Source organism: Desmodus rotundus, chromosome 11, assembly GCF_022682495.2.
Source record: "Desmodus rotundus isolate HL8 chromosome 11, HLdesRot8A.1, whole genome shotgun sequence".
Classification (NCBI taxonomy): Eukaryota; Metazoa; Chordata; class Mammalia; order Chiroptera; family Phyllostomidae; genus Desmodus; species Desmodus rotundus.
Genome location: NC_071397.1, coordinates 2,797,111 through 2,820,090, shown reverse-complemented (window position 1 = coordinate 2,820,090; position 22,980 = coordinate 2,797,111). Strand labels below are relative to the sequence as shown.

The window sequence follows — 22,980 nt, the reverse complement described above, 5'->3', positions numbered from 1 at the left end:
CTACCCGTGTAATCACATGTAACTGTTACGTCTGTCCTTGCTCCATGTTAGTAATCACCCTCAAAATTTAAACAATAAAATTGATGCTCATTTGAAGGACAAGTTGCTTTGTTATAAGAATGGTATTTTTCTGACCAATGCTTTATATATGGTCTTGATCCGCGAGGCAGATTAAGAAAAGAAACCTGATGATGTGAATCCTCTTTCTTCACGTGGTCTAGGCAGAGGGACTTCATTCAGTGACAGTGCAGCCTAAAGGATGCTGTGGAGTCATTTAGTTGTGCAGGATGTAAGAGAAGTACATTGCCTGTATTTGAGGAAAGCTATCACATCTTAACCCTTAATCAAAGATCTTCCTCTAAGCTCCTATTGCTCCAGATTTGTCTTCCTTAATATTAACCCTTCAGAGGATGACTGTTCTGGGGGTACAGGCTCTAGAATGCCCAATCAGAACAGGAACTTGATGCAGTTGAGTTTAATGGGAAGATGAGAGTTGGAGGAGGCAAACCCAGTTAGTTGTCCAGTGCTTTCTAAAATGGAATCCCCTTTACCTACCTGCAAACTGCCTGGTTCAGCCATCACTGTAGTCTTCAGTAAGGCCTGGCGTTCCTGGCCGGGACGCTGCACAGCCCAACACAAAATTGTAAATTCACTTAAAACATTAGGAGATTTTTTTTTGTGATTGCATGTTTCAATGTATTTAATGTGTGGCCCAAGACAGTTCCTCTACCAGAGACGCCAAAAGGTTGGACACCTCTGCTAGGGTTTTAGGGACCGATGCCTTTTACCCAACTCTGTTTGCCCCATTCCTGGTGTGTTTGGCAGAGATATGCTGTCAGAGTGGATTACCTACCAGCACTAGGTGAGGTCCCAGCATACTGCTTTTTTGGATGGGCCGGGCTCTGCTGAGGCTGTTGAGATCTTAAAGTTGATGGACTCACGGTATGTCACCTAAACTTGTTGCCATGGGTGCTGAAGGGCCATTTAGAAGTAGCACCTGAAAGAGCCACAGAGTAAGGCTCTCATTGGAGATGACATCCAAGGAGGCTGTTAGCTATAAAGCATGGAGAATGTGGCACTTAGATCCCAAAGGAAAATTGGAGCCTCTCTTTTTTCTTGTTTTCAGTGGAATCTTACTCATAAAACACTTAGTGAGCCTTTGCAAGCTCTCTGAAAGCAATTCTGGCACGAATTGACTCAGTTCTACCTCTTAGAGCTCCTTAGGGATGGGGTAGGGTGTGAACAGTCATCAGTAATATTTGTTAACAGGTTTGTTCACTGTTCAGAGCAGCACGCATTGTTCAGTAGGAGACTTGAAGAATTAAAGAAGTGCCCCTGCCAGCCAGCAGCTTGCGGTACAGTAGGAGAGATGAAGCATGAATTTGGTCAGTGGAGAACAACACAGTCAAGATGTATAATTTGTGTCTATGCCTGGGGGTAGAAAGTAAGAGGAGTGGAGCTGCAGTTGATGGAAAGGGCTTTTCGAAGAATGGTCAGACATGGGACGACGGGAAGGGCAGTGGTATGGAGAACAGCTTAGGTCTGAGGACAGAGTGATAAGGGGCGCGTGGTCGGGGAGAACGGGACCAGACAGGGGGAGAGAGGTTCAGCTGAGGCGCTGTGCTCCTTTCAGGGGCAGTAGGTGAAACAAGGGCTTTCAAAAGAATTGGGACTGTACTTAATGGGTATCCTAAAGCAGCGATAATTCGTAATTCTAAACATTTGTCTTTGGCGCATATTTGTCTTTTTTACATTAGAAAACTGCTTTATTAGAATTTGAATTATGAAAAATTTCAAATGTACAAAAAAGTGGAGAAAATACTATACAATAAGCATTTATATATATTCATCAGTTAGGTTCCACAATTGTTAATTTGCCATCCCTTGTTTTCTGAAATATTTTAAACATTTGGCTACTTTATTGTGCATCTTTACAAAATAAGAACTTTTTTACATAACATCAGTACCATTAACTTACATGATGATTAATAATAATTTCCTAATATTATCTAGTGTCAATTCACATTTCCCCACTTGCCTCTAAATGTTGTAGAGTTCATCTGTTTAAACCAGAATCCAGTCAAGACCACATGTCATGCTTGGTTGTCACATAAGAAAAGCCTTATATTTTGAGGTTCTGAATGGTGTACTTGACAAAGTGATGAAATCAGGTGTAGATCAGAGGTGTTTTTTACCTGTTCCTATGTGCCAGGTGTGCTGCCAAGGACTTTACAAGCCTCATCTCATTTTTTGATAAATGCTCCAAGGAGCTGAGTAACTTGCCCAGTAAGGCAAAGCTGGGATTAAAATCCAGGTGCCACATTACTAGAATGTATTTCTTAGTACGGGAACCTGGGCTTTCCCAAGACCCTCCTGTTGGGCTGGAGGCTGTGTTGAGTGAAAACGTTAACTGAGTGTCCAATGTCCCCAAGGCAGGAAAGAAGCAGAGCTGACTGTGGCTCTGCTGTAAACGAGGATTGCCTTGGGCATCTTCTTTTTGAAGAGTTCCCCAGTTTGTTGAGTCTTTAAAGTGGTGACTTCTCTTCTTGGTTGATAAAAATGAAAACTATTTTTATCATTCCTGGGGTACATAAACCTTGTGGTATTGTCATAAATAGCCCCGCCTTAGCAATGAATGAGTAGAAAGGATGAAAAAGGGCCCTGGGGCTGTAGAGGCGGGCAACTGTGTTCAGTTCGCCCCGCGTGCGTCGGCGAGCCTGATGCCTAGCGTCAGGGATCACTGGGTTGGCAGGAGATTTGATTTACTCTGAAGACATTCCCTGCCTGCCATTAAGGCTGGGAAAGAACATGATGCTCTTGGAAGCCCGTGACCGCAGTTTTAGTAGGTAGATACAGTTTCCTGCTGTCTCCACAGTTACAGTTTAACTTGCTAAGGTTGATAGGATGAAATGAAAAGATTGCTTCATGCACCTGCTCTGTGAGGGCTGGGTGGATGTGTCAACACAATGGCACATCTGTCAGTGCCAGGAACTGGACACTGGACACCCGTGGAGCCCTTCCCCGGCTGCCCTTGAATACCCATTAGCTTTCTGGACCCAGAGCTTCGCACCTGTGGGGAAGCTCTGGGCGAGACCTCCTGCCCTAGCTCCGTCCCACAACCCAGGGCCTGGCCCCTCCCTGTGCACGAGCTCTCAGAGGGAGTCAGAAAAGTAAGTATATGCGGGCCTGTTCCAAAGATCCATACATCTGACTCCTCGCCTTTGTTAGAAATTGGCTGGCCTCATTGTCAGCTCAATTGTGGCTGACCTGTCCCAGGTGAACAGTCAGATCAAGTATTGGTGAAGGTCAGGTGCTGTTTTGAAGAACCCATTTTTGTGTAATTAGCTCAAGAATCTCAGAGGACAAACAGCCACAGTAGGACAGGTGCTCACTGTGTTGACTCAGGGCCAGTCTGGCCATGAATTCTAGCTCTCTCTGACTCATCTCTGGAGGCCAGGACAGCTTTTGTTTGGACCGTGTGAAAGCAGTGAAAAAATAACTTACAGAGGTGTGGAAGGAGAAAGTAAGTCCTCTTAAAATTATATACTTCTTTTTCTTACTTGCCAGTAATTTTTAAATTTTCTAAATGTTTTCTAAGAAGGCGTCACAAAAGAAAAAGACACCAACCGAATGATCGGATTCAGGACATCTGGCAGTAAGATGGGGCTGTTCTTCAGGGCAGCCAAATGCTTCACTTCCTTTCTCGAAGAGTAATAATTTACACTGGCGGAGCTGAAAAGAATCCCAAATTTATTTATTTTGTTACTTGGACCATGGCCCTTATTTTGTGTTTGTTCTTATTTAAAAAATGTTTGGAGCTAGTATATGTCACACACTCTTCCTTCAAACTGGATTATACTCTGAGCCACTGTTATTACTTCTGCCAAGTGCTGGTTCGGAAGGAGAAACTCATCATTATCTTTGCGGGGGTTCCCACTCCTCCAGCGGCAGCCATCTGCCTGACTGCCCACACCCCCACCTGCTCCTCTGCCCCTCTCTCTGACAGCTCCTCTGTAGTGTGCTTTGGATCTGAAGCTAGAGAACTCAGTCTGCTTTCATTACATCCGAAATCAGCTGACTTCTAACCTGCTATCTCTGTTGACTAAGGGATAGAAAAGTTATTTTCCACCTGTTTAGGCGAGGATTTAAAAACCCTAGGGGAGGTTTGGAAAAAGCAAGTCTTCTGCTGTGTGGGCCTCAGAATCTAGTTAATGGCTTGTGGATCTTATTATCTACTTCAACGCAACCAGTGAGTTTAACATAATAGTGAGGTATAGGTTTAGGGTGATTTAGTGGAATTGGGCTCATCATTCGTCCCAGGCACAGGGCACCGAACTTTACCAGTGGGCAGATGGTCGGTGTCCTCAGCTGAGCTGGTAGCTTACGTGAGGTGATAGAGGGCAGTGTAACTGATCGTCACGCTGCTGTGAAACTTGAGTCCTCAGATACAGACTCACTCCACACAAGGCTTAAAGGGGATGAAGGAGGGACTGGAAGGAACACTTGTGTCACTCGATATTTACAGCTTGTGTTCTCCTCTGACAAGGGACAAGTAGCAGAACCATACTTCTCCCAGGCTGAGCCACTGAAAGTGCAATACCCAGAGCTGTACAGCTACCACTTCTGAACACTTTCTGTGTGCGAGGCACTGTGCTGAGGACTTCTTAAATTTAATTTTTTTAATGTTAAAATTATCAATGCACGTAGTTTAAGTAGCCAGGCAGTTCTGCAACACTTACTACAAAATTCCAGTCACCTCCTGCACCCCAACCCCCTAGTTACCTGTTCCCCAGAGGCAGCAGACTCAGTGTTTGACATCATTTAGTCCACTCGCCTGGACCATGATACAGGCACTGTTATTATCCGTACTTTCCAGTTGCTGAGACTGGGGATAACAGATTCCATGACTTGCCCAAGGTCTCATGCAGCTAGAAAGTGGTGAAACTAGGACAGAACAAAAGCAATTGCTTTTCACTCTCGAGGCTGCTCTCTCCACAGCGCACTCCATTGCTTCCCAATTACGAGTAGTGTTCAAGTGCGTTTTTATCAGCTGAGCTAGCGGTTGTGGGCTAGGGAGAGCCTGCTCTGTAGTACACTGCCCATTTCAAATGGGGAGCAGGCAATTGTCGACCAAATATTATGCAACTTCTCTACTACTAACCCCGCTCCCTGTAAGTACAGCGGAAGCTACAGAAATCAGCCTTTCTCTCTCGTCTCCAGGAAGGAAAAGGGTTGTCGAGGACCTCCCTAGTCACTTGGGTTGAGATTTTTTTTACATCGAAATGTCCATTAACTCCCTCTTGACAGCAACACTTACACCTCACAAACCTGTCTGTATTCCTTTATTGTTGCCAAAAAATAGTCTCTGGAATTATATATTTCTGGAACAAATTTAAAATCTCCTTTGAACATACTTAGCATTTTAAAACTAGAACGTACTTAGGGACTATCTTACTTCCTTTAAAGTCGGACTTTGTTTCTACAAAGGCCTTCTGGAGAGTGAATATTTTAGACATAGGGACAGTCAGTACAAGCCCTCAAGTTTAAGTTTATTTGGTTTGTTCGAGGAACAGAATGAGGAAGGAGGAGAGCAGAGGGAGATGAAGTCAGAGGATGGAAACAGGTCATGGAGGGCTTTGTGGTCCCTTGAAAGCTTTGGGCTTTTATCCTGAGGGACAGAGGAACCATGAAAGGGTTTTGAGCAGAGGGGCCTGGCCTAGTGCTGTAAAAGGGTCACTCTGGCTCTCACATGGAGAATACAGGGCAAGAGTAGAAGCAGAGGACCGGCAGGGACGTTAGCGCAGTCGCTCAGGGACAGCATGGGAGTGGTTTGGACTAGAGCGGCGGCGGTGGAGGTGCAGACGGCCCAAGTCTGGATCTAGTTTGTAGCAAATGCCAACAGGACTTGCTAGCAGATTGGAAGAGGAGGATGTAAAAGAGAGGGGAATAGAGGATGACACCAAGGCTTTTGTCCTGAGCGACTGAAATTTAGGATGGAGCTGCCATCAGTGAAGAAAGGAAAGGCTGTGACAGAGGTGGGAGTGATCTGGAGTTCCTTCTGGGCAGTGGAAGGCTTCTCCAAACATCCAAGTGGAGGTGTCGCGTGGGCTCTTGTATGTCCAAGTTGCATGTAGAGCTTAGGGTAGAGGTCTGGGTGGAGATCTTCAACTTGGGAGTCGTGCTCTGTGGGTGGTATGTAAAGCTCTGAGACCAGATGCAGTCCACTAAGTGACAAGTATGGAACAGGGTTGCTCAGCCAGTCGACTAACACTATTCTATTGACATTTTAGGCCGGGTGGGGAGGGGGCATGTCTTATAATCTGTAAGATGCTTAGCAACATCCCTGGCCTTTACCCACTAGATGCCAGGAATCCCTCCCCAGTTCCAACTACTGAAAATACCTTCAGATTTTGCCAGGTGTCCCTTGGGTGTGAACAGGGGTCGGAGGGGTGAGGGGAACCGCCCTTCCAGTGAACCACTGGTGTAGAAAGAGAAGAGGCCCAAGGACCGACCGGCACAGTGGCACGTCTGACATGCAAACTCAGCACCTGACGTTATCCGGAGCACCTTTACCACATGCTGTTCTTACTCGAAATCCACAGCACTCTTGCGAGTTTTGAGGTGCTACTCTTCCTGTGACAGACCCGTCAGGAAGTTAGAAGGGACCGCTCACACTCACACAGCAGACCGGGGCTGGGCCCCGGCCCATCCGAGTCCGGTGTTCTAGAGCACAGCGCGCTGAGGCCGTCTGGCGGCAGCAGTCTGTTGACTGCTTTCTGACGATAGTGCGCATGCTGTGTGAGGTCGTAGAGACCCCCTTGTCCGTCCTCAAGGGCTTCCGAAGATGTCGTGGCCAAGGAGGAAGCAGTGCAGAGCAGCTGAGGAACCTGTGTCTCCCCTCGGCCCCTCAAGTTTGCTGGCAGATTAGCACATTCTGTACCAGGTGGGGTTTGCCAGGAGGCTCTGGTTTAATGATGTTACAGTGAATCTCTTTTGAAAACCCAGCGAAGTCAGTCAAGTCCTGCCAGCCTTGCCAGTGTTTGAATTGGCACGGGTCATGTATGCGTTTAAAAAATAAATTAAGCAAACACTGTGAGCCTTAGAAAATGTCCTTTGTTGTTTGTAACATTACTGTCTGACTGAGAATAAAAATTATGTCCAGGACCTCTCCCTTTTGTCCCTCAACAGCTTTCAAGCTGTTTCGCTACCTTTTACTTGTTTTGGGGCTCCGAGCATTGGTTTAGACTGGTCTGATGCTGGACCGTCCTAGAGCTGAAACTGAGTTAGTGTTCCAAGGTTGTCCCGAATAGTTTATTTTGGTTATAAGGATACATTCTCTTCCCTGTACTCTGAATGTAGGGTTTTGACTTCTGATGAAAGTTCTCAAACTAGTGCTAGTGAAGGTACAGGTTCAAGGAGACAAAAGTAACTGAAAGTGTGAGGAGTTGTCTAGATGCTCAGGTTTCAAATGGCTGCTTCTCACAAAGTCTGCTGTGACTGCGTTCTGGCGGGACCAGGGGCAGAGTGGAAGGTTATGGGCTGTTGTTCCTCAGGGGGAAGATGTGGGCTTCTTAGAGCTCAGCTGAAAGTGAGACCTTTCCAAAGCTGTGGGCATCCCTGCAGAGGAAGGGGGTCCTGGGCTTCTGGTTGTGATTTCACTGTTCACAAGGGTCAGTTGAAACTGTTCGCTCTACACAGCAGTGGCTTCAATATCATTAGTCAGTTAGTGAGGCCTCCTAGATAGATAGATGGTCAGCCTGTACTAACACTTTTCTTCAGAGAACTCACTCTCTGCCTACAAAGACACGCCTAGCTCATAGGAAAGAATGAGAGCCAGTAAAGAGAGAGAGTATATCACGTCCCAGTTGACTTGTTAGTGCTCATAGGAGTTTGGAGGAAGGAGAAAGCAGTGAGGTTTGGAGTAGCCAGAAAAATGATACCTTTTTGGACGACAGATTCAAGTTCAATTCGAAGGAAGAGGAACCACATTCAGGAAGGTCCAGAGGTAGCCACAGGCAAGGTGTGTTTATGGGCACTGGCCAGCCTGATGTGGTGAGTGAGATGTGCTAAAGAGGGTAGGGCAGATTTTGGAGGAAGATCTTTGAAAGCCAAGCAAAGGGGAGTTTACTTTTAACATGAAAGGAAACAGTGCCAACGTTACTTTTGAACAGAGGAGTGGCAAGGTGAAACCAAATATGGCTGAATGGGACCAAGGAGAGACAGTGTATTCTCCTAAATCTGCCAGCCACTTGAAGGGTCAGGGATGATGCTGTGAATTCACTGTAACAGAAATGGGGGAAGACAATGACATGTAAGGAAAGGGTAGCTGACAAAAGGTTGTAGGAGCCCAGACGGAAATTGAGGGGAAATGGGACCCGCAGCCTCACCCTGTGCCTCAGCAGGACCCCCACGTGTAGCACCAGTGGCCACATGGCCAGGAACTTGGGTAAGTTTGTCTCCTTTCAGGTGCCCTCCCAAGTGAGACTGTTGCCAGTTCTTCCTTTTTCAGGGGCCTCCTCTACAGGAGGGCATGGCCATGGGAGAGCTCTGTCACCAGCACCCCACCTGGACTCAGGCGTGTTTGGGGCTAGAATTACAAAGAGCAAATAGCTTTTTCTGAAACCTTTACTGAAAGGGAGGTCAGACTTCAGCCAGTGTCAGTCCAAAGAACTGTAGAACTTCACTTTTTTTTTTAAGATTTTTTAAAATGTATTTTTAGAGAGGGGGGAAAGAAGGGAGAGACACATCCATGTGTGAGAAATACACCGATGGGATGTATTTCTTGGGGAATACGTGCCTCTTGCACGTCCCCAACTGGGGACCTGGCCCGCAACCCAGGCATGTGCCCTGATGGGGAATCGAACCAGCACCCAGCCAGGGCTCCCTGTAGAACCTTAAATAATGTGGTCTCATTCACAGTTACGCTTGAGTTCTACTCTTCATGGTAAAGGTGAAGGCTCTAGGAGTTGCCTTTGGCCAGATGGAGCTTTGGATGCATGGGAAGACGGAGGATGGAGGGAGGAGGAAGGAGGGCACATGGTGGTGAAGGCTCGGGGGTGGGCAGGTAGAGGGAGAGCGGGCGTCTAGATGAGAAGGTCCCCTAATTAAGAGCAACAGAAAAACTGTTGCAGAGGTGAGTATAAAAATGGTTTTACAGGGCTTTTTAAAAGTCAATTCATCACGCTTGTAACTGAATCAAGCTTTTTAAGCGCAGTTGTGGCAGTCAGCAGGCTGTGGACTGAGCTGTCCCACCGTCAGTCCTCAGGCCTCATTTCCTTTCCTTTGGCTTGTTTTCACACTCAGCCTCAGCCAGCACATAAAGTGTGTCTCTGGAGTTTTGAGGACTGTCACACGAAAGCGCGTGGACACCAGGGTTAGAGCGTCGGCAGGCGCTCCTGTCACGCTGACACGGCCCCACTGTCCCACCAGACGCCTCCTCGGGCTGTCGGCCACCGTCAGGGGCAAGGCCCGAGCCCTCACTGGTGCAGCTCAGTGGGTTGGGCATCCTCTGCACACCAGAAGGTCGCTGGTGTAATTCCTTGTCTGGGCGCACGCCTGGGTTGCAGGTTCTGTCCCTGGTCAGGGCGCGTACAAGAGGCAACCAGTCGATGTTTCTCACATCAGTGTTTCTGTTCCTCCCTTCCCCCCTCTCTGGGTTGAGTATTTCTAAGAAAGTCCTTGTTGCCCTCACCCATTGCTCCAGTTCAGACTTGACTTCTCATTAATGAAAGACTGACAAGTTTGATCAAGGCAGTCTCTGGCCCTTGCCAGCCAAGGGTCCCCTCTACCCCCATCCACACCCCATGAACAGGGCTTCATCATACCCTGTTTGCAGGACAGGATCAGGCTAGACCTTAGTACTAAACCCTGTATTCTGTGTTTGTATACAGTGCACATAAGGGATAGAAAAGGAGCCCTGGCTGGTGTGGCTCAGTGGATTGAGTGCTGGCCTGAGAACCGAAGGGTCACTGGATCAATTCCCAGTCAGGGCGCATGCCTGTGTTGAGTCCAGGTCCCCAGTCGGGGCATGCGAGGGGCAACTGATTGATGTTTCTCTCCTCCTTTTCCCTCTCTCTAAAAATAAATTCAATCTTTTAAGAAGGAAAGGGGGAGGGGAGAGGAAAAGGAGCACTGGGTGGGTGGGCCGGCCCAGGAAATAATGAGAAGGAGGAAGACCCCCTCCCGTGTTCTCTGATGCTGCCATCATCGGGCACAGGGAGAGCACGTGGCTTCACAGCCAGGCGGCAGGCTGCTGACTTGTTGTTGACCTCTATGAACCTTTCTATTTGTTTAAATTAAATCACAAACGAAAGCAAAATAAAGGCAGGTATGTGAAAGTTGCGTGTTGTGGAGCTTTCACTAAACAACAGGCTTTCATAAAGAAAAAGAGCGACCCAGGAAGCCCTCGTGAGACATCCTTGTTACTTAGGGGTTTCAGCCTCCTTTTTTCTCCCGGAGAGTTAGTAACAGAGATAGCTCTAGTGCAAAGCACTTTGCAGTTTATTCATTAATTTTACTCGTATTTGAGTCTTAAAAGCAGTCGACGGAAGTAGGTTTCATCCTCGTACAAGCACAGCATGCTCTTCAATAGCACTATAGTTCCTGCTGTTGAAAACTGATGAGTAAACTTCCTTAAGAATTCTAGCTGAAATACAGCTAGTTTTCTGGGTTTTAGTACTTTAATGTACAGTTAATGTTTCCCCTCTGTGATAATTTTTTAGTGTTCCCTTTTGGAAAAGTGATTTTTGATTTCTGCAAAATTTTAGAACTTCTAAGATACACTGCAGGTGAATATTCACCTAATTTCAATGATAACCAAACCACTGCCAGGAGGGACCCTGCTGCTCCACAGGGGCGGCTGTAAACCACTGCAAAATACCGTTTGGTGGCTTTTTTTAGGTTTGCTTTGAGAACAGGACCATAGGTACTAGATCTTTCTCTTTTTTTAAAAAAAAATATTTATTTACTTACTTATTTATAGAGAGAGGGAAAGGGAGGGAGAAAGAAAGGGAGAGAAACGTCTATGTGTGGTTGCCTCTCACACACCCCTAACTGGGGATCTGGCCTGCAATCAAGGCATGTGCCCTGATTGGGAATCGAACCTGTGACCCTTTGGTTTGCAGGCCAGCACTCAGTCCACTGAGACATACCAACTAGGGCCATGGGTACCAGATCTTAAATTGTCCTTCCAGGAGATTGTGATAAACAAGACTGAACTTTTCTTCTGTGTCTATAAATGTTTTCTTCCCAAAATACTTTAGAAAAGTAGCCAGTCACAGCTTGCAGTAGTTATTCCGTCATGGAAGTGCAGCTAGGACCTGACCCAGTTCCTGTAGTCTTCCACCCTGCTTCAGGCCGAAGCACCAAGGAGCAGGGAGGCCCTGTGTCTTAGCTGGTGAGGATGGCGCTTCTGTGCTCTTAAGAGGGCTCGCCAGCCCTGTAGCCAAGCAGTGTTGGGTCCCAGGGCTCACAGCTACAACAGCCGTTAGTGGAAGGCCTGGGGGAGGCTGAGGCGAACATGCAACACCTCAACCCCTGTGGACATAAAGGCTGTTTTTCTCCGGGAACACTTTCTTGTCCCCTAACACAGTGGTCCCCAACCTTTTTGGCACCAGGGACCAGTTTCCTAGAAGACAGTTTTTCCAAAGCCGGGGCTGGGGGAATGGTTTCGGGATGATTCAAGCGCGTTACATGCAAGCTCACCTCCTACTGTGTGGCCCAGTTCCTAACAGGCCTGGACCAGTGCCAGTCCATGCCCCAGAGGTTGGGGACCTCTGCTTTAACAGGTCTGAGGCTACTCCAGGAAATGCAGCTTTGGAAGACCCATTTCTGTGTGAGTTGGGTCGGTGCAGGGGACTTGACCTTCAGACCTGGAGTCAGATAAAGGGGTCTTTCCTGGGTCTGATCATTGATGCCCTGCTGGCATGGATAAAACCAACCTTGCTGCTAGTGCCACATCTGTGGGGAGGAGTGGCCCTCACAGAGAGGAGGGTGCCTTCTGTGTCAGACTCACTGAGCTTTGCGGTCATGCTGGTGGCCTCAGTTTTTGCTTGCTTGGAGTGTGACTCTGGGCTCTGCAGTGCCATCCGAGGTGTCCCTCCCTTGATCTGTTTTCCTTAGTTAATACATTGGGCATTCGCTCTTCCTACAGATAAAAGTAGAATTGCTGGGCCCAGAAGCGGGCTACGTTGTCTGTATTGCCAAACCCCACTTTCAGACTGGGGTTGGACACGTTGGCCGCCAGAGCCTGATACACTGGGTCTTGGAACTCCGGTGGAACCGAACTATAGATGGGCCTCCTGTTTCAATTACACCTCCATCCCACTGTTAGGAAAGGCACTGCCCGCGAGGCCTTCTGCTGTAGGGTGTCTCGGAAGAGTGGTGTTTGGAATCTCTGCCAGGCCTTTTATTCGTGACCGGTGTGCTCTGTGATCCACTTGTTACACCTGCACTCCTGTGTGCGCAGTCTGGGCAGTAAAGTGGTTTTGAAGTAGAATTGGCTTTCTCTCCCTTTCTTGAAGCAATGGTAGGGAGTTTGAGGGGAAGGAAAAGAGCTTGTTCTCAAGCCACCTTTCTGGACCAGTTAAACATCAGCAACTCCAATGTGCCATTCCCTGGGTGAAAGGGAATTAGGTAGCATTTTTCTTCCCAAAAGTCGCGGAACCTCAGTCAGCAAACGGAAGACCAGGGTTAAATGGTCTGAGGGCTGGGGCCCTGAGGTGGGAGTCTGAAAATGGCCACGTCTTCACTCCTCTCTCTGCCAATAGCATAGGACCTCTCTTACACATCTGCAAAGTGGGAGTGTACAGCTCCTTGACAAAGTCACAGATTCCCTTTTCCAGCCATGCCAGACAAGTTTGAAAGTGAGGACTTCTTTACGGAATCCCACGTGAAATGTGTGGAGCTTTGGTCTGGCAGGCAGTTAAATTTAGGGTAAAGGGGGAAATATTTCACAGAAAACAAATACTGTTTGGGAGTTTTCTTTCCTGTCTATTTTTTCCTGTACAGAGACCTTCGAGCATTGCATTGGTTTTAAATCTTACGGGAATCTAAGCCTTTATTGCTTTCCTTGGATTGCTCCGGGTGAATGAGTGCTGTTGGGAAGCACTGAGAGCAGCTTGTTCTAAGCTTCTTTACTCGCCACCTGTGGGGTGTGTGACCCTGTGACCAGGCCCGCAAAGGGGAGTCTGGGAGCCCTTTGCTGCCCGGCTCCCACTTGGTTGAGTGGGTAGGTGCCATGGCTACTGAGATGGTTATGGCATTAGCTTGCCTGCTGGAGGCACGATTGGCTTAGAGGCTGGCAAGAAATGTGGCATTTCGGCATTTTAAACATTACCGCGCTACTTTCCAGCTCTGTGCCCTTAATCAGGTTACCACACCTTTCTGAGCTTGGAGATCATGCTTGTTTTAATGGATCTTTGTAAGAATTAAAGAGAACATGTTAAAGTGCCAGAGCAGCACCTGGCACATAGTTGATGCTCCGTCAGCACTGGCGTGCCCATCCTCCAAATACACCTTCGGCTCTTTTGTTCAGTGATACCACCAAGCAGCTCTCTAGCTGGTCTTCTGTGGCTTTATGTCAGGGTGGGTAAGTGAAGCAAAAGCGATTTCAATGCTTCTCCCTGAAAAAAATACGGAACTTTAATCTCATGTCCCCTATTCTTGGCAGCTCTGACTTCTCGCCTAAGCACGACCAAAGGGCATTTTTCCCCCTTGGAATCCAGGTTTGCAGCCTCCTGAGCCAAGGCATTTTGTGTCGACTCCCAGAACCTTAAACCTGGAAAGACTGAGGGAGGAACCTTACTCAAGGTCACTTGGTGAGCTGGTGCAGAGCCCAGATCTCCTCCCCTGTCGTGACACCATCTGCACCCACTGCAGTGGGAGCGAGGCCTGTGGGCGGCCGCTGACCACCTCCAGAGAGCCCAGCCTCTCCCGGGACCTGGGAGGCTGTGACTGGATGGACGGCATGACCCAGGCCCCAGTAGCTGTTTGAAGTCTTGGCTTTAGAAGGGCTAATATTCCTGTGACTTGGAGAAGGCTGGCACTCCTGGTAGTAGTCTGAGAGACACCTCCTTCTTTCCGTTACAATTCAGCAGACACTCACCGGGTGTCTACTAAGGGCCACGCGCTGTGCTGGGAGGTGGCAGCGAACAGTCATACTGAAAAGGGAGTCTAGTCACTGGCAGCCCTGCAGCCAAGCTCTTCTGTTTCTCTTAAAGAAATGTGCCCTTTTTTAAAGATTTTGTTCACTTTTAGACAGGGAAAGAGAGGGAGAGAAACAGCAATGTGTGACAGAAACAGATTGGTTGCCTCTAGCACACCCCCAACCAGGGACCAGGCCCGAAATCCAGGCATGTCCCCTGACTGGGAATTGAGAGGTGACCTTTTGAACCCACAACCTCAGTGCACTGAGCCACACCAGCCAGGGCGAAATGTGTCATATTTTTAGGCAACCGAATTTTGAAGGCCCATGTCCCATCAGGCTGATGGAAAATGTCGTCTCAGTCCTTGTGCCTCCTCCCTGCAAGTCTCACCGAGATCCGGGGTTCTCAGCGTAGTTGTCAAACCAGGGCGGCCCCTTTCTGGTCGCTTGGGTACGGCCGAGGTGACTGCTCCCTGTGCCCATTTGGTCCTTTTGGTCCAAGGGCCCCTGCTGCTGCTTCTGGGCCAGTCTGGGGTGTGGGACCCCAGTGAGGGTGGCCACCAGTTACCTTTGCCCTCTTGGTCTTGGCATTGACCAGGTTTTTTAGGGAGCACACTCCAGGAGGGGCGTGGGAGTGGAAGGAGGCACAGGTCAGCCTGCAGCAAGTTCATGCAGCTGCTTTTGGTATTGGCACATCTCAACCAAAGGGAAAAGTGAGACTGATGCCTTCTCTACCCAGCCAGGCAGCAGAGAAAATGCCCTTGAGAATTTGGAATAAACCTTATCATGTGACAAGGGAGAGGCATTATGGGGAGAAAGAAGATCAGACGGGTTTGAACCTTGGCTCTGCCGTTTGACTTTGAAGGAGACTCAGTCTCTGCAGTCAAATGGGCATTTGTCAAACGGGTGTGATAACACTCACCTGGCTGTTGAGCTGAGGGATAAAGAAAATGTGTGCAAAGCTCCTGGTGCCGGGCCTGGTGCCCAGGTGCCCAGTAAGTAGTCCCTGCTCTGCTGCAGTGTTCTTGTTGTTGATGCAAGTGTCATTGGCCAGCAGCCACCTGCATCATGGAAGTCCAGGTGCAGAAAATGGATCTTGAGCTGGAAGATTGAGATACTGTTGTCAAGAAGGAAAGAAGGCTTTGAGACCGAGGTAGAGGAAAGTTGGTATCAACCTAGAACTTTGAAAAAGAGGCGTCTCTCCCCCAGCCCCCGCCACCCAATCTTTGGACGGTATGATTGAGTGAGAATACTTAGGAACTTGAAATGTGCTGATATTTGGATTGGCAGTTTTATAATTTATAGATTGCCTTAGCAGCAATGGTGTTTTCCTTTAGTTTTATTTTTTTAAGACTTTATTTATTTATTTTTAGACAGAGGGGAAGGGAGAACGAGAGGGAGAGAAACATCAGCGTGTGGTTACCTCCCGCGTGTCCCCCACCAGGGACCTGACCTGCAGCCCAGCAATGTGCCCTGACTGGGCGTCAAACCAGCGACCCTTTGGTTCGCAGGCTGGTGCTCAATCCACTGAGCCACACCAGCCAAGTCTAGTTTTATTTTTTTTTAAGATTTTATTTATTTATTTTTAGAGGGGAAGGGAAGGAGAGAAAGGAAACATTGATATGTGAGAGAAACATCATCGCAGGCCCCCAGCCTGGGACCTGGCCCCACAAGCCAGGCATGTGCCCTGACTGGGCACCGAACCAGCGACCCGTTGGTTTGCAGGCCGACGCTCAGTTCCTGGAGCCGCACCAGCCAGGGCTGAAATGTGCTGATGTTTGGCCTCCCGAGGTTGTGCGTGGTGAGGACAACCCTCAAGCCCTTTCTGTGCCTTGGAGTCTCCTTGTGCCTCACTGGGAACCATAGACCCTTACCTGGGCGCTGGTTGTCACGCCGCACCTGCTGTGTCTGCCGTCACTGACTGTGTTCACTCTCTTCCAGGGGCTCCACGGGCCTTACCCCTTCGGCCAGTCTTAAACGGGTGTCAGCAAGAAGAAAAGTTAACAAAAGACAGAAGGTTTGACTTTGGTGGCGGGCGGGCAAGGGGTTCCTCTGGATGGCAGACCACATCGCACGGACCTCTGGCTCTGATCGTCCATCCTGGAAGAAGAGGAAGAAGCAGAACAGACTAGTTTGAGTAAACTCAGTGTGCATGTGTGAATGCTGAATCGCTGGAGTGGTGTTGAGGCTACCAAGAAGAAATCCATGCAGCCACCTTGGGCTTTGCTTATTAGGCGTCAGTCTAACAAGTTATTAGGCCACTCGGGAAGGGGAAAAAAGCCATCTTTTTGAACAAAAATTATTTTGCCTACAGACAGGTTGTAGTTTTGAGCACATGTTGATTTTCCCCTCTTTCTACACTTTTATTTTTTTAGCTAAGGGATGACATACTCTCTGTAGAATAGCCGCTTGCTCCAGGAGTGGTTCGGGTTCAGAGCCGGTGTGGTGTGTTTGGGGCTCCGTGGGCCGTGCTACAGGGGGGCGTCTGCCGTGCCACGTGAGCCCGAGTCCGGCGGCCTCGGCCGGCGAGCTGTTGCCCTTCCCTCTGCTTTTCTCTTTCCTCTTCTGTTGATTTACGCCCTTGACATCTGTAGTCGTCAGCCCGTGGCTTGTTGCCATCAGAACCTCTCTGAAGACCGGACTTCCCTGTGTGGCCCGCAGAGGAAGCCTGAGGACAGGCCTCAGACGGTGTGGGAGTGTCGAAGGCTGAGAGGTGTCCTCCTGCACACACTTGTCACAGTTCAGACTGCTTTTCTCCCATCTTTCCCGTGGCAGAAATGCCATCGTGCTTACTGCGTTTTGGATTCCGCATCCGCCACGGCTCCCCGTTCACTCTGGCAGCAGTGCCTCTGTGCCGCTTGTGTGCGTGCGCCGCCTGCACACTCGCGGACGTTGGTGCCGCTCGCCAGCAGGTGTGACGTAAAGGTCCCACGCTTCTCTGTGGTCGCACAGCTCCCTTCCCTGTGTTTCCTCTCACTGTCTTTTGTGGTGTTTTCACAGCCTGTTAGTGGGGGCTGAGCTGTTAAGGAATGAGAATACAGCCACAAATGGGGAACTTGCCGTGGGGAAGGGCCAGAGGTACTGACTCTGTGATCTCGGAGACCACACTTCCGTGGAAGTGAGAGGACCCTCGTCCTGAGCAGGATGCATGGTTACTGGGAGGTGGTGGGCAACAGGCAGCCTTCCAGAGCAGAGGCCGGTTGGCTGGTTGCTCGCTTGGGCAGGAAGCCCCCTGGCTTCCTGCGGATTCCGAGCAGATTGAGATGTGGGAATCTCCATGGGGAACTTGAACCAGGCTAGAACAGCTGTCTGCCAAAGATACAAGAATATGCAAAGTCCCTCTTCTCACCCCTTCCTTCCCTCAAGTGTTGGCCGGTTTGGAAGCCAGGGGTACAGGTCTAGGATCTAGGGCTCAGTTGCCTGCGTATTACCACACCCCAGCCCACCCTGAGGGTGTGAGTCAAAGAGGGAGACCAGGTGATGAGTGGCTGCAAGGGGTCGTACAGCCTGGGTGTGGGTGAGGGTCTGCCTGCCTGCCTGTCTCTGGGTGTGTGAGTTCAAAAAATGTGTGGTGTTTGTTCCTCCTCATCCTCTTCTGAGACTGTTTTTTAAAAGCTTGATTGTGGGCGATAAGTTTGTATGAAATAAACCTTTTTGCCTTCCCTCCTCCCCCCAAAATAAAGGGAGGGATGTATTTCGGTCCACTGGAGAAGCCCTGGGGAGAGTGGAGCCAGTCTGCTGAGCGGGTCAGTACAGCTAGGTCTGGGGATGGACCAGGGCTCACACGAGGGCACCCACTTTTTATGCACATGAAGAGTACCCCATGCCTGAGCAGAGCAGAGGGGTGTCCCTGTCAGGTGTCCAAGCCAGGGGCTTATGATAGCTTTTTGGCTGAGGGCCCTGTTAGGCCCAGACTGCCACTACTGTTGGTGCCAACCTCCTGGGACACCGCCACCCTGGAGCCCGCCCATGCCCAGCATTCTCCTCATTTGATAGCCCTCAGAGTGCTATGTCTCCAGCTGCCCCTGGCAGGATCATGGGGGCTTTCCATGGCTCCCCTGGTTCCCTGGCTTCCTCATCTGCCCCGTGCAAGGTGCCCCTTCACCATTTCCCGGGAGGAGCTGCCTGCCACTGTTCAGCAGAGACATGCTGCTTCTCGTGTTTGTAGGCACCTTGACCTGGCAAGGGAACTGTCCCAGTCACGCTGGCTTCCCTCCCGAGAACAAGCTAGTTCTGTACACATCCTTGCAGAGGGCCAGAACAAGCGCAAGCCACGGAGTAGGGGCAGGAGTCCACGGCTCCCCTGGACCGGGGGTTAGCCATACCATTCATTCTGCCTCCGCTCACTGGTGTGAGTGCTGGGCGATGCCTAAGCTCCCCTCCCCTGCTAGTGGGGTGGCACAGGCTACCCTCTCAGCCCCAGTAGCCTCTGCTCTTCACCGAACAGCAGCTGTCTGTGGGCAGGACCACCAGTGTCAGACCCACGAGGTGAGGCAGCTGCCATCCTTAGGGGCCTAAGTCCAGTGTGGGAGGCAAAGGGGCTCCAGCTTGGGAAGAGCCTGTCCGTGTGCATGGAGTGAGGTGTGTGGGTGTGTGTGCCCTTTTTTTTTTTTTTTTTGGTCATGGGGACAGTTGAATTCAGGGCATTTTTCTGCAAGAAACAGATTTCTCTCCCTCTGTAAGGACTGGCTATAACCTGAAACCAGTCTAAGGCACTTCCAATCTTGAAAGAACCTAAGCAAGACAGCGGGGTGGCTGGAGGGTGGCTAGGGTGGGGAATGGGCATGAGAGTAAACAGCTCCCCAAGTCCAGTCTGAGCCCCCGCGGGAGAGGATGGTGGGGTTGCCGGGGCTCAGAAAAGCACTCGACCCCCACCCCACCCCACCCTGCTTGTCCTTTCCTTTGTGTCCTTGGTGCGCTCTGGAGCAGCAGTGGCTGCCCCTCCCCCCAGGGGTGTGTAGTGAGTAAGCTGGGTGGGTGTGTGTGGTGGGACCTTGTGGGGTCTGGGAGGAGATGAAGATGAGGAGGTTTTTCCTTACTGTATAAATGAATATTTGTATGATTAAATTAACACACACCAAAAACAGTTGCCACGTGTGTCCGTGAGTTTTATTGTGCCCTGAAGCCCCATGGTGGCTCTGCAGTGTGCACTTTCTGCTCTCTGGGTTTCTCCCTTCTGCACGTGGGGAAACCGAGACCCCGAGGTTCATTAAATGTTTGGGAAATCAGTCCCGGGGTTACGATGAGGTCTGCTGCCCCTCCTAGGCCTCCCGGGTCCCATGTGTCTGTTGAGTGCTCCTCTGTCCCAGCTTCCCCGTGGACTGGGCACGCAGCACGGAGAGCACAGGGCGTGACGGACATCTTTGTGACTGGGAAGCAGACAAGGCTGGGTTCAGGGGGAGTCCTCCGTCCCAGCAGGGCCCCAGTGTCCTAGAAGGAATACATCTTTCCTTACGTGTTTCTTGGTGGTGCCCCAGGCTCCCCTTCTGGTGTGTGATGGGTTAGGAAAGTTTTTGCAGACTGGCCCGGGGTCCTAAGAGTCAGGTAGGGACCACGCTCCAGGCTGTCAGCAAGCAAACATGGAAGCTACCCCACGTACTTAACGCGAGACGGGCCTGACCTTGGCCAAGAGCTGAAGAGGTGGATCACACGTTGTCCGTGTGGGAAGCTGAATTGGCAAATGGCGGGTGCACTGGATCCATTCCTTCTGGTCTGTAGCACTCTTCTTAAGGGCCCAGGATTCAAGTTTCTCCTCAGTCACAGCATCACCCCTCTGCATTGACAAGAACGGAAGATCAGAGGGGAGGAGGGAGTCGCTTGGGGTACAGGCTTGAACCCGTGCCCTCGGTTCCCAGGTGCTGGCATGGTTTTCACTGAAATCGCAGGCCCCAAACAGGGTCTTCACCCTGGCGGGCAAAGCTGTATGTTGTGTTCTGAACTACAGTGGATGTGAGCAGTGTCTCTGGGGGGCGGGGGTCAAGGGCAGGGGCCTCGCTGGCCAGTTCCCTGTGGGCAGCTCAATGGAAGAACCTGTGGCCAGAGACTGCATGAGGAACATGGAGGCACCACAGAAGAGCTGGCCCCTGCCCCAAGGGCCTGAGTGCAAGACTCGTGTTCCTCTGGGCAGCTGGCACATCCTGGGGAGAGGGAGCTGGGAGACTGGCTGGAGACCCTGGGGGAGCGCCCTAGTCCCTGCTCCCAGTGCTGTGTCAGTGCAGCCACATCCTGCTCCCAGGTGCCCACAGCTGTTTGTTCTCGGCAGGAGAGGGGCCCCCACCCTGTCCCCTGGGTCTTCTGGCATCTCAGACCCACTCCCAGGCCTTCCCCAGCACCCCTGCCGCTGGACAGTTATTTGCTTGGCAGAATGTTTGTCTTTGGGGCTGTAACCTGTCGAGAAGTCACCAGGCCCTGGGAGAAGGGAGCAGGTTTGATGGTAGCTCCTGGCCTGAGCCATTCCCACGGGGGCTAGGTGACAGGGAGGGGGCTCTCAGCTGAACTTTCACCTGGGGGAGAGGCAGTGGTCCGGGCCCAGCCCTCCTGGCAAAGCAAACAGGTCTTCTCAGGCCACCTCCCTGTCCCAGCTCAGGTTGTACCTGGGTGCCTCCCACCCTGTTCTCCAGAAGGCCCCTCCTTCAACTGCATGCTGTGACCCGGCCACTTTCCCAGACATGACACCACCCCGTGTCCAGCCCTGTCTGGTGACCAAGGGCACTCATGGCAGCCCTGTATTTCAAAATGGGAGTGAAAGAGGGAGCAAGCAAGATTGTTTTGAGACTGGGAGAACGGGAGTTTGGGGTCGGGGTCCAGAGAACAGACCCTGACAGGCTGGTACAGCCCATGGGTTTCAGGTGACGAAAATGGAGATGTGGTGGCTTAGGAACCATGGATGTCCTTAATGTCATTTTTATTCTTAAAAAGAGATTTTTATTTTTAGAAGGGAAGGGAGGGGAAAAAGAGACAATAATGTGAGAGAGAAACATCGACTGGCTGCCCCAACAGAGGACGGAACCCGCAAGCCAGGCATCTGCCCTGACTGGGGATCAAACTGGCGACCTTGCACTTTGTAGGACGACCTCAGTCAACTGAGCCACACTAGTCGGGGTCTTAACATCATTTTTAGCTCTTAGTTCTGATCTGGGGAAGTGCTGCTTAAACTTGGATGTCCTTGGCCTTTAGATGGAATTTGGAGTCTCAGGATTAGAGGAAATCATCAAAGGCGTGTCCGTGAGCTTGGCCTCATCTGTCACACGTTCCCTTAAAGCCTGCTCATTGCCCCAGCCTCCCAAAGACGCCTCCTCAGACTCAGAGCTCTGGTGGCTGCAGTTGACCTCTCTCGTCCTGTCTCTAGACCCTTGTGTCCCAGCTTTCTCCCTGCTGGTCATTCCTGTAGATGGGTAGGAAGGTGACAGGGCCTAGATGCTATCCAGGCCAGCAGCAGCCCCCACCTGGGAGCCAGGTACAAGGGCACAGCAGTAATGCCAGGGCCCCAGCATGTTGCTGCCTGGTTCCTGTGGTCCCCTCCTCCCCAGAGTGGTCTAGGGCCTTGGAGTCAAGTGTTAGGAATTCCTCCTACTGAGCTGTGGGGGGAAAAAAAAAAAGGCAGAGAGAAGAGGGGGTTGTGTATGAGTGGGGCCACGCTTGCCTGCACCAAGCCCCCAGCCCTGGTCAGCAACCAGGACATCCAAGATGCCTGAAAGGCTGGGCTGCCACTGCTCCAAGCCTCAGAAGCTCCCCCTCCCCACCCAACTTGCACACTGGACAGTGAGACAGGAAGAGCCAGGAAGGGGTTGCAGCTGAGCTCTGAGGAATGACTTCTTAGGCTATGGCTGCCCTGAGGCATGCCAGGTGGGAGGGGGAATGTGGATGGCCTGGTGCGGAGTGTGGACACCTCGGAACTGGTGCAGCCTGGGCCCGAGGCCGGCAGAGGGCACCATGTGGCGGGGCGTCTGGAAGGATGGACACTGGCCTGGCCAGCCTCCCCCTGCAAGTGTGCTTCCCAACCCCCTCCTCCAGGCCGCATTGCCTCTGCTCTGCACTCCACAGAGGCAAGCGTGGGTTTGAATCTAGGCTGTGCTGCTTGCCCACTGCTTGTGTAAATACTGCTTGTATTTAAACACTCAGCACCTCAGCGCCCTAAAGTGTAAATGAGGACCTTTTTTCCTCCAGAGGCATCGTGAGAAGTAAAACTCATCATGAAAGTTTAGCGTCGTATACCTGGCACATGGTGAGTGTCCAGTATGTGGTGACCATTGTTACATTTTTGTGACCTGCCGGATGTGGAAGGTCTGGGCTGTGGAGGAGAGGGGCCTGGGACATTGGGCATTTGGGAGGCAGAGTCCAAAAAATCTGTAGCCTGCACAGGAGTCTCTCCTGGACCACAGCCCTTATTTCCAGCGGATTCTTGCTTTGTGGATGTTCCTTGGTGTGGGGCGGGAGCTGAGGTAACGGGAAGGGACCATGCTGGAAGAAAGTCTCGGAAATTTCCTCTAAGAAGAGGTAGCGTGGGAGGAGGCTGCGCTCGGCAGCTGCATACTGGAAGCTGTCAATGCCCGTTTGTCGGATGAAGAAAGAACAAATGTGTGGGAGAGAGACGGCCTGAGCTGGGCTAGCCCGATTTCTGGAGGACACTGCCCAGCCCAGCTCAGGCCCCAGACAGTGGCGGGGCTCCTGGAGAGGCGTGGGCGGGCGTGGGGGGAGTCACAGGTGTGCCGAGCTTGAGAGTGACAGCCCAGAAACCTATGCCCGGAAACTGGTTCGGCCAGTCTGGTTTACCACTTCCGAGGGCGGAGCACTGGGGCTGACACGTCCGCTTCCACGAGGACCCGTAACAGTAGCAG

At 50.8% G+C, this 22,980-nt stretch overlaps 1 protein-coding gene across 1 annotated transcript in view; it reads left to right on the top strand.

Moving 5' to 3' along the window:
* The window catches only part of ILRUN (inflammation and lipid regulator with UBA-like and NBR1-like domains), a 79,581-nt gene extending 63,447 nt beyond the window's left edge, over window positions 1–16,134 (top strand). Inside the window, exon 5 of the mRNA XM_024558123.3 lies at window positions 16,085–16,134. Within this exon, the coding sequence (XP_024413891.1) occupies window positions 16,085–16,120 (36 nt within the window). The 3' untranslated portion in view covers window positions 16,121–16,134. The remainder of the gene's footprint in view (window positions 1–16,084) is intronic.
* The last annotated feature ends 6,846 nt before the right edge of the window (window positions 16,135–22,980 follow it).